Source organism: Ambystoma mexicanum, chromosome 11 (assembly GCF_040938575.1).
Source record: "Ambystoma mexicanum isolate Mex_15411 chromosome 11, UKY_AmexF1_1, whole genome shotgun sequence".
NCBI classification, from domain to species: domain Eukaryota; kingdom Metazoa; phylum Chordata; class Amphibia; order Caudata; family Ambystomatidae; genus Ambystoma; species Ambystoma mexicanum.
Window position 1 is genome coordinate 1,450,626,907 of NC_090934.1, and position 12,078 is coordinate 1,450,638,984.

A 12,078-nucleotide genomic window follows, 5' to 3' on the forward strand; every position below is an offset into this window, starting at 1 on the left:
CCACATAGTTTCTATCCAACATCATTGTCCTCAGCCAAAACAGCGCGCGTTCATTGTCCTCAGCCAAAACAGCGCAGGTTCATTGTCCTCAGCCAAAACAGTGCAAGATGTTGTAAGAACAAACACATTTTTCAAGAAGAATTAGAGCACCCAGTGTTGACCATCGACCAGTAAACACTTATGTCAAACCACAAAAGCTTTGAATGACAACACTTCAGGAGGTAATCCCACTATTAAAATAATGGCAACATTAGAAATTAAAGATGCATACTTTGATGTTTCAGTGGTGCCAGCTCACAGAAAATCTCAGGTTCAAAGGCCACACGACTCATTACCAGTTCTACCAAATTGCTTACCATAGGCGTATCCTCGGCATCAAGGCTATTCACCAAAGTACTTGCAGTGGCAGTTGCTCACCTGCACAGTCAATTCCAGTGAACCCTTATCTCGATGACTGACTAATAGGAGATACACTTCAAGAGTGTCATAAAAACACCCAAGAAACAATCAACCTACTTTACAAACTAGGGTCCTCAATCAACGAGAAGAAATAAAGTCTCGTTCCCAGTCAAACGAACAGTTTTTTGAAGCACAAATCCAGATGAAAGACACCTCCGTCTTCCCCCTCGAATGAGAGGGTAAAACAAATGTTCCTTCGCAAATGCCACATTATGTAGCCGGTCATCGGATAACAGTACGGAAAGCCATGTGCCTATTAGGGATGATTGCCTCCTGCATTTAGTTAGTACCTCATGCATGCCTGCGCATGCACCCACTGCAAGATTGGCTAGTGAAACAATGGTCGCAAGCAAGCGGTCAGTTGAATGGTCTAGTAGTAAGGTTGCAAAACCTAGTTAATTCTCTGCTGTGGTGGACAAAGGAGAACCATCTGCAAGGGAAATCATTCACCACCCCTGCCACTCAAACCAGACGCATCACTGTCAGGATGGGGAGCGCATCTCATCAACCACACTGCTCACAGAAAATGGATGCAAACACTCACAAAGATACAGATCAACTTTTTAGAGTTGTTCGCAGTGTTCAAAGACCTCCAAGCTTTTCAACACCTAATTCAAGGGAGAACAGTCCTAGTCCTAACAGGCAGTAAAACGGCCATGTTTTACCTAAACAACCAGGGGGAACACACTACAAGTCTTTACAGACTAGCACAGAACATAGGGAATTGGGTGCTAAAATGCAACCTGTTCCTCCTGTCTCCATACATTCAGGGGAACACAACTGTCTAGCTGTTGTCCTAAGCAGAGACTTGCAGCTTCCACCAGAACACGAATGGAAGGTACACAGACATTCTGCACAACCTTGTCTTAAACTGGGGTCAACCAGACAGATCTATTTGCAACACAACACAAAGCACAATGCCTAGATTACGTGTCCAAGTAACCCCAAACAGGAGCCAAAGGGGAACAATCTGTGGATGAACTGGTCAGGGATATTTGCTAATGTTTTTTTTCCAACACCACTTCACCACAAGATCATCCACAAGATGCAGCAGGAACAAATAAATATCATTCCGATGGCTCCAATGTGGGCAGGTCAACCATGGTACTCATCTACTCACAGTATCCCTTTGCTCACCAGTGACACTCCTGTGCCCATTCAACATGATATCCCAACATCAGGGGACAGTATATAATCCATGCCCTCAAACTCTGAACCTAGCTCCTGAGGTCAGAGTTTGGTCATCTAAACTTACCACAAAGATGTATGGGACATGCTCAAGGAAGCACTTAAACCGAATACCATACATTGCTACTATAATTGGAAACGGTTTATCTGGTGCAAAACCTGAGACCTCAATCCTATTGCTTGCTCGACTTCACACATTGTTCTATATTTGCTTTAAGTTTTGCACACAGGGTTATCTTTCAACTCTCATAAAGTCCACTTAGCTTCACTATCTGCATACACCACTTCTCAAACAAAGTTTGCTTGGTGGAAAGGGCCAGTGTTTAAAGCATTCATGGAAGGGGTTTGTTACACCCACCCACCTACAAACAACCCAACTCCCGGATGGGATTTAAATGTTGTACTTTAAAAGCTCATGGGTCCCCCCCCCCTTTGAGCCACTGCATAAAATCAGTCTTAAACACCTCACTTACAAGACCTGCATTTTGCAGTTAAATCCATCACAAGGGTCAGTGAATTTCAAGCAGTCTCAGTTCAAGATCACTTTATTACCATCCATAAAGACAGTGTTGCTAAGAACACTCCCACATTTTTCACCTAAATTTATTTCGAAGTTCTGTGTTAACCAGTCCATAGAACTTCCAACTTTCTTCAAAAACCTAACCAATTCGGCAGAAAAGAGCCTCCATACATTGGATGTTAGGAGGGCTGTTATGTATTACCTCAACAAAGCTGACCAAAGACTGATCAATTGTTTGTGTCCAAAGCAACTGGAAGAGAAGGGGGGATCCTGTCTCTTAAGTCGGCTATCTCAGAGTGGATGGTTAAATGCATTCAAATTTGCTACTCCCTTTCTAATAAAACTCTACCTTTTCAGACCCAGAGCACAACCTGCACGTGGCACAGGGGCAACCTTGGCTTTTATTGCAAATGGATCCTCATTCCAATACAAGATTCACAAGTGGGACGAGCAGTATTAAAACATGTATTTGCTGCTGTACCTTCAGACATCCCACCATATTCTCCAGGTACTGCTAGCTAGTCTATGCAAAGCATGTGATATTAAGCAATTCCTCAAGCCTCAGAAGGCATACATTACTCACTGTAATTGTATTTCTGATCCTTGTATCTGCTTAGATTCACATACTCACCCTCCCTCCCCTCTTGGGAGTAGAAGGTACATAGACATCAAATACCTTACACTTCTTATGATGATCTCACAAACATTTTATGCTCCCTCATGTCAGAATCAACACAATTTTAGGGACTTCGACACGTAAAGGACCATGGGTAATACGCACGTCACACTAGGGATAGCACTACAGACACGCCCTGTCAAAGTCCCTTTTTGACTTTCAAAAATAAGTCCTGCAATACTCTACACGCAGCACTAGATGTCGGCTTATGCAAAGCATGTGAATCTAAGCAGATACACGCATCAGAAATACGATTACGGTGAGTAATGTATGATCTACATATACCAAAATTCAAGGATATTGAGCAAGTTAATATTATAAACTCTTCCGCCAAAAGTCTCTATTTTTAGATTCTGCAGAGCAATGCATTTACATAACGAGTGTTTCAAAGAACGTTATACGTTTCTTTTTGTCACATAATGATCAAAATTGAGCAAGTCTTAGTTTTATCCCTTTTATATACTGGATCTGCCCGGTTGGGATAACCTTTAACCTAAACTGTAAGAATTGCCCTCTCTGGCATTGGGCAGCATCCTTAAATAACGTGGTCGGCCTCCTAGAGGTTTATCCAAAATTGAGATGCTAGTGTGAAGTTTTAGGTTTCTCATTACAGTAATTGTATCTGCCCAAATTTTGAAAAAGAAATGTCTTCACTTTCATAGGGGTTTTGAGTAGAGCCTCAGTTTGTTCAATTTTAAATTAGATTGTCTGTATTTCTTTTTGAAATATTACAATGGGGTAAAACTTCAGTCCTTCTTTGATATCCCAATGTAGGGATTTAAGCTGGTAGAAAGATAGGATCTTCCTTTCGAAGCATGCTCTCAGTGAAGGCAAACGTCATTTGTATCGCAATGCAGCTATCTGTAGCGATGGAGGAAGATTGAGCACTTTTTTCCAAATCAACCCTTCCACAGAATCCCAGTTGATGTAAGCAGAGGTCTTGAAAATCGCCTGTCCATACAGAAGGGCAAGGATAATTTCCCCCTTCTAAAAACCAATTAGGGGGTTACGGTTAAGTGACAGTAAACCAGGTTGATTCTCTTCAATTCGGCTGTTGCAGAGCTTTGACTTTTAGTCTAGCCCACCAATTTTGTAGAGACTTGGTGCTTTAGTTATAAAACCCACGTATCTTGTTTGAGATGATGGAACATTGGTGTTTTGAGCAACCTTCCAGGAATAGCCATATGCTTTTCTATGGCGTGAGATAAATCTGATTAAAGTAGTTTTAAGTCGATTGATTTTCAGATAATTTAACTAAACATATGTACCTGGTGATGGGGGGAGTAGCTCAGGGGCAGCACGTTTGTCTTGGAAGCAAGACAGTGCAGCGCAACACAGGTTTGAAACCCTATCCTGCGATTAGAAACCAATCTCTGGTCTTCAGCGTGTTATAAAAGAATAATTATAATTACCTATTACCTCAAGCTGATATTGTAACCCGCACGGAGTGTGGCCTAGCAACACCACATCATCCGCATACGTCTATTTGTTTGTTTGTTTGTTTGTTTGTTTATATTTATATAGCGCGCAAGCAGCCCAGGGGCATTGAGGCGCTGTTACTTGCAATAACTTAGTTACATGGTACACATGACAGCGATTGTTGACACATTATGAATAGTACAGGAAATCATATGGTTGTTACAAATATTGCATTTGGTCGTATATTACAACATATATGATAAGTATTCGTGCTGATGTGTCAGTCCTTATGTGAAGAGGGTAGTTTTCAGTGTTTTGCGGAAGGTGGTGAGGGAGTCCTCACCACGGATAGTGGGAGGTAGGGCATTCCAGTTAGTGGGCGCGAGATAGGGGAAGCTGGATCCACCCGCTTTTACTCTTTTTACTAGTGGCAGAGAGAGCATGTTGGTGTACGGTGATCTGGTTGGCCTGGTAGTGGAGACAGGGTGGATCCTTTGAGAGAGGTATGCTGGAGCAGTGAAGTGAATGCACTTGTGGGTCAGTGTTAGGGCTTTGAATACAATCCTTTCCTTTATTGGGAGCCAGTGGGCTAGTTTTCTGGCTTCAGAGATGTGTTCTCTTTTAGCAATGCCTATGCTATAACAGTTTTGACTAGTCTCGAAGGGGCAAAGCTAAAAGCTGCCGAAGATTCTCCAAGGTTCCCCAGGTTAAGATTGAACAGGCAGACCCTATTTACCATGTCAAATGCCTGGGAAAAGTCGATTGAAGCTAAATACATTGGAGAACTAACCTTTGCCTAGGACTTTTCCTGAAGGGACTTTATAATGACACTATTCAACAAGGTTCCCATTCCCTTCCTAATGTAGGTTTGGTATTTTGTTAATATACCTCCCTTCGCCACACAAGCTTCCAGCTCCTGGAGATCCAACTCAGCAAAGATTTTACTCTCTGCGTATATCGGAGCAATCGTACGATAGTGGAAAGCATTGAGGCTGTCTACTGTTTATGGATAGGAATGATTTTGGAACCTTCCCAAGAACTCATGGATTGCTTATTTACGATGTTAATAAACAAAATTGCCAACACTCTTGACATAAGTGCAGATTAATTTTGAAAATATAATTACACAACCCATTTGGGCTGTGAGCTCCAGAATTAGATAGCTTGGCAATCTGATCTTCAAGGTTTCCGAATTATATTTTTACAGACCATGATGATTATTTAGCTCATGCCCTTTTTCTCTGGCAGATGGTATAGGCTCAAAAAGTGCACCTTCTAAATGTCTTCTGAAATAGCGTTACATTGAGTGTCAATGGTACTTTAGTGATGTCTCAAATTGCACGATAGTCTGGAACATCTGTTCACTATCTTTGTTATAAAAGATATCTGAATACTCTGTGCCAATTTTTATCACCCTGTTTCAGTAAACGGGTCGTTTTAGTTTTCGCTACTAAACGGTGACAGTATTCAGATGCCTATTGATCCTTCTTAGTAAAGATCCTTTCACATGCACAGTCTCGTTGCAACAGTGAACCTTCTGCTTGTGGCAATTGATGCTTTTGAGAGCAGACTGGTTCTGTTTGCATCTGAATTTCTCAAAACACAGCACCAATAAGGTGGCGAAATTGCACGTCAAACCAGATTAATCAAATAAATGTAATAAAATTATCATTGAAAGCTCGAACATTAAAAATTTGCTAGCAATGAAAGTACCAGAAGCGTCATCAATCAAATCCACTCTCCTAGCAGAAGCTATCCTCAAGTGAAACTTGGCACTCAACATATTATGGTCACTGCTAGACGTTTCAAGTACAGAGAATAATGTGCAAATACTAAACAAATCATATGAGAGGGCCTGATAATCAATGCAAGAAGAGGACACCTAATTTTTTCACATAGACTAGGCAGGGTTATCCCCCTTGACACATCTGTTTGTGATGGATAAGTTCCAATCCTTAAGACAGAGGCCTTTTTTCTTTTAGTTGGATGTTCTAAAGTGGTAGGGCAAGTTAACTAGGATTTGAACTCTGGACTATTTCCTTTGGACTTCTAAAACAAAACTTAGGAAGTCTGTCGTAGGTAGGACATTTCCCTCATATCAGTATGGCCAGTTAGGCATTTTTCTTTCATTTTGAATAATCACTCTTGAATCATTACCCCTTCGTAGTGTGAGTCCTTCTTCTGGTTCACCACAGTAGGCACTGCACATGTTGGCATCTGCCAGATAAATGTCTTACATTTGATCCTTTAAGTGGGTGTTTCTTGTCACCTGTGCAAAGATCTTGTGTGCAGACCTAATATGGTCATGTGACTGAAGGCCTAATATGCACCTCTCTGCACATTCTGGACACTTTGGAACATAGATTGGGGTGTGTGCAAGATGGAAATTGCATTGGAGTGGTTTGAGCCAAGAAGTATATCGCCACTAGGATTAACAGCGATTTTGTTGTGAGTTTGAAATAAGAAAGGACACCAGAAGTGATTAAAGATGGTGGAATACTCTTTGGAAATTGCTTTTACCTGATGTGTGATGGGGAAAGACCATTTCCTGATTATAAACCTTGCTAACAAGCAAGGGAAGGGGTTGGCCATTGGTGTCTGGTAATGCAAATGAGATGGCTGATTGGTTGATGTAGCCCACCAGCAGGATCTTGTTCTTCGTTCTGCTTTGACCAACCTTTTATGCATGATGAGCTGCAAGTATTACTGGACGACCTGAATCTTGAGTCAGATTGATGTAAAGTTGGCTATTCGTGCATCCACAGGGGTCGAAAAGATCAGATAACGAGGAGCTAGAAGCAGCTTCAAGATATCCAGCATTAACCAGTGAGCAGGAGCTACCACTGGGGTACCAGGAGCTAGTACATGGTGTTTCACAAATCTAACCAATAGAAGATGCAAGATTAACATACATGCTTCTTTTTTAAGACCCATTATGTTTTAAATGGCACAGATGTATCCTAATGCTTATTTGTAGATTGTCTTGAATGCAGAGTTAAGTTACCATAGTTTGTTTGCCATCAGTTGGTATGGGGAGCTAAAGGTAGCTCCTGGTAACTGTTGGTGCCATACTTACCATGTTCTTCTAGGCTACAAGCAGGAGCTAAATAGCTCCCTGCACCCCTCAATTTCAAACTCTTCATCCAAAGACCAATATTTTGTAGGCTATATCCATATTTGCATTATCAGACTGAGTAGGTTGTTTGATAGGATGTTGTATGTCCCTTGCCCTCTTTCTCAAACACAGCTCCCTCTTGCCCAATACCCTTCTTCCTTTGAGCCCCATATTTCCTCCACTGGCTTGGACTATTGACCAGTTGTTTTTCCATGCCACAATGCAGGCTTTACAAAAGATGAGCGCATCTTACCACTGACACATGTTTGCAGCAAAGAGGGTGCTGAAAATAGTGTACTGTGTACTGCCGGAAGAGGAACTATCTTTGCAAACTTCTTGTATACTCTTTTTCAATAGTTGAAACTTTAGATTGAGCACCTGTCCAGGAACTACTTCTGGACTTTGTTAAAATTTGCTAAGATAATTTTTTTTCTTTCTTTCACCTGGTTTTAGAGTTGCTTCAGATTGCTGGGATCAGCCCACATGGTAATGCTTTGGGTGCATCCATGCAACAACAAGTGAACCAACAGGTACCTCAGGAGAAACGTGGTGGGGAAGTGCTGGATTCCAATAATGACGACATCCGACTTGAAAAGAGCAACATTCTGCTGCTTGGACCAACTGGGTCTGGTTAGTAACTGTCAAATGTACACTTAAATGTTATACATGAATAGTCTGATGGGGCCTGACCCCCCCCCCCCCCCCCCCCCCCCCCCCCATATGGGCCATCTGTGATTCTTTCTCCCTCTCCTCGTTGATGTTGATTCACCAGTGATGGGATGAATTTTTCAAGCGCCTAGTTCCTTAGATGTGCTAGATGATGCCTGCTTCTATTGAAATTGTGACCTGTCCCCCCACGTCCCATCCTAGCAGAAGGGGCTGTTGTAGGTTCAATCACATTAGTAGAGGGGACTCTGTGCTTGTGGGGTTAAGATCATTGATCTAATGAGGAAATGTTTGTGTAATTGTCCTACAGACTACTACCAGGTTGGTGATCTGGGGATCGGGTCAGGTGCTTGGGCTGGCTTGCTTCTCCTTCAGGCGTCCCCTGGAGGGTGTTGGGCCTTAACCCAGGTACAGTTGACACTGGAGTTATTGACCTTTTGAGGGGGAACCGAAGCATGGCAGCAGCTCCCTCCATCGAGGCTGCTTTTACATTGCTCCCATTCAAATGCACGTCCACAAAATGGCTTCCAGACGTCACCTTCTAGGGATGCCCAAGGGAAGCATAGTGCACCTGCATCAGTGGGGCGTGGCCCTCTCCCCCACAACTGGAAGCTGGGACATTCATGTGCTGGATGGACTTCTGTCTATGACTGAGTTCAATAATGTCTAAGGGAGGATGCAGGGTTTCCTATTCTACAGTGGATTGTCTCTGTTACTCTTTGTCTCCCCTCCACATGTCACTGCTCTGAGGTTTCCTAGACTTGCTTTGGTCACGGAGCGTTCCAGAGCCTCATTGAGATAATAGATGGAGCGGAAGGGGACAGAGGTGGCATGGGGTTTTGGGGGGGGGGTTAGTAGGATCAGACCGTTTCAGAGACTTGAAGGTGTGATGATTCACAAGATTTTGTCACTTCTCCCCAGGGGGGGAGCCCTTTCCCGTATGGCTGCTACCCAATAGTCCCCCTAGGGGGTGGTTTAATGCAGGAGAACCTCTTGGGAGGGACTATCCCTCTGGGGACAAGGACGATCACCTAGGGTACAGCCCGTTGAGCCACGTCACTCCCTAACATTCCCTAGCCCCCCTTTTTATACCAAGCCATTACATCGAGAGCAAGCCCCATGTATTTTTGTAGCACATTGAATATTGGCAGAACAGAACATACTAAGAGGAGGAAGAACACAGCAACCATGAGAAGTAACCAACTCTAGTACTGCCGCGAGGTGGCTTACCAGATGCATAAAAAATTCCAGAGATATTATCTGACAGTGTTGAAGCTGTGCCGGGGCAGTGTCCTGGAGAAAAAATGTTAAGAGGTCTCGGGGGAGTCCGATCGCATGGAAGCCCGGAGCCCGCTCGAGTCTGAAGGCTTCGAACTCTGGGTGAAGGCTGGGAGAAAAGCTGTGCAGGGGATGCCGGCGGCAGGCTGTGAGAGTCCATGTAGGTCTGAGGGAAGAAGACCGAACTGCGAGGCCGAAGGGAAGAAGCAGTGGCGAGATTGCAACAAGGTGGACCGTTGAATCCCAGAGTGAAGCCAAGACCGTAAGGAGTGGAGGACCGCAAAAGTGCACCAGGAATGTTGAAGCGGATGAGAAGAGCAGAGGAAGCCACAGACAAGGAACCCCCATCCCGGGAAGGACCAGTGATGTTTCGCATCCCATGTGAAGGTAAAGGGAGGCACGCGAGACCCAGGTGGGATACGGGGTAGACTGAGAGGGACAGAACATAATTTTCCTTACCTCAGTGGCAGCAATAGGATTTTTGGGAAACAGAACTGTGTAGAGTACATCTGGGAAGGATCTCCCTCATCCCAGTAGTAACTAAACAGCTACTGGACACTGGAAAAGTGAACCGAGCTTCCGAGGAGAACTTCCTCGTCACAGTGGCATTAAGAAGTCCACTGATCCCCAGACCCCAACAAAAAGAACTGAGCATCCAATCAGAACTTTCTCACCAGAGTGGCAAAGATAAGTCCATTGACCAGCAGAGAAGGGTTTGGGACTTTGCTGGTACAGAGAGAGAGTGGAAAAACAGTGTGTTGAAAGACATGAAAAATAACTTTTTAAATATCAGGAGGAGGGAGTCTTTCTCTTGGGGATGACACAAAACCCCATGGGACAAATTCAAAAGACGCCAGGGGAAGGGAGTCATTCTCCTGCTCCAGAACCTAGAGTTGTGCAAAGATTTTGTGGAACTCGCAAGCCAGGGAAAGGGAGTAATTCTCCCTGGCAAACTTTTTGTAAGACGTTCTTTTGAACACCACTCGAATCCCATAAGAAAGGTAATCTTTCTCCTGTGGAAGAAACTTGCTGTCGGATTATATTGGTCTTAGTGTAAGGGACAGAAGTAGCTTGTGACAAGATGTTGGACTGCGATTTTGATTGACATTCTGACAGGTACTTTAGTATTACTTTGAGGCAGGCGAAGCACTCGTAGATGATGGGGATAATGAGGGTCCAATAAGTCTAGTGCCACCAACATGCCACCTTTGTGTCAGCTTCCTTCTTTGACACCCTTACAAAGGGAAAGGAGAGTATGTCCTAGGATAGTGATTTATGGGGACGGAGGAAGTCCTGTTGATGAGTAAAAGAGGACACCAGAATGCGAGAGAAGAGATTGTGGAAAAAAAGGGTAAAGGGGGGAAGGAAGAAGTGTCATGATTTGGGCAAGCTCACAATGGAGAAGGAAAAGGTAGCACTGAAGGGGAAAGATGTTCAGGTGTGCCCTGTGCTCACAGGCACCAACAGAGATTGGAAGCAGTGCCCTTAGACTGCCCTTTTGATATGAACGCCCATGGCGAGGACCCTTTAGAGGGGAGGAAAATGAGGGCAAGATATGCCACGTTACCTGAGATTTTGAGGCAAGCATCTCAGGAGGGTGCAGGGGATCGGGGCAGAAGCTGCGGTGGGAGCAGTACCTCAGTGGCAGGCCTCGCTCTGGACAGAGCACAAGATGGAGCTCAATCATCCAGCCAGTTAACTCGGGAAGGCAGGTAATGGGTCCCATCACTTAGTCCTTCTGACCAGATCTATTGGCAGGCTGCAGCAACGCACCCGAGTTTGTTTATTTTGGGTATCGGACACTTCTACTGTTGTCCGATTTCTTGTTAATTGTTTTAGGAAAACTGTTTCCATCCCTTAAGCGATACAGCCCTGGGACCTCAGACTCAAAAATGAACACTGCAGCTAGCAGCCTGTAATCAAGATGCAGAAAGGGAATGTATGTTGGGGTAAACAAGCAGAATTCAGACTCACTCCGAGTTGTTGCCATTGTGTGCCTGTATTTATAAGTTATATTGTACTTTGCTACTGTTCATGGATTGAATAAAAAAGGAAATAAGAAAAGGTTCTGAACCACCATTCTGTGTGAGTTCAGAGTTGTTGTCCTGCTTAAGTGTTACCTGGAGAGCTTAAGGGTTACTTGGAGAGCTGTTTCTTTTATCCAGCAGGTACAGTGGTCACCCGCTGTCTTCCTTTTTGACACTGTTCTGTTTCTCTTTGTTCATTTTATGTATTTATACTTGGTTTCTTTTACAGCAACGGGTTACTCCTGTGACTGGAAGCCTATTTTCCCTGCTCCCTTTATTTTCTTTAATCTGTTAATTTAATAATTGTTTAGTTCATAATTTATTGTTTTGCTTCTGTTCTGTGTAGCCTCTTTCTGTGCCTGGACTTCAAATGCATCAGTGCTTATTCCCGGGTGGCGGTTACATCAGTTGTTTTCATAATGGCACTCACCGACTGACTGAAGTCTTTCCTTTTTGCCGATTTACTAAGTACATTTCGATTGGCTCCTATGATACTATGGGCATGTATAGGGCTTCTGCTGACTGGAAGCGCAGAGGATGAGTGCTTCTTGCATGCCGAAATCACACCAAAGTTGAGACTGTCTGTGGCCGTTTGTGGCGCGGACTGGCAGTGGATCATGACAGATGCACACAAGTTCTCCTGCTCTCTGTGCCGCTTTTAAATCTGGCTCTTATTGATACCATCTTTCCTCCTTACCTTAGGAAGACTGGTAAATTAGGTCTGGCAGAG

General features: G+C 43.8%; 1 protein-coding gene across 2 annotated transcripts in view; it reads left to right on the plus strand.

Moving 5' to 3' along the window:
* Positions 1 to 12,078, plus strand: part of CLPX (caseinolytic mitochondrial matrix peptidase chaperone subunit X) — a 417,306-nt gene that overhangs the window by 234,656 nt on the left and 170,572 nt on the right. For both annotated transcript variants that reach the window (XM_069625088.1, XM_069625087.1), the window contains one exon: positions 7,831 to 8,007. In XM_069625088.1, coding sequence (XP_069481189.1) covers positions 7,831 to 8,007 — 177 coding nt within the window. The remainder of the gene's footprint in view (positions 1 to 7,830; positions 8,008 to 12,078) is intronic.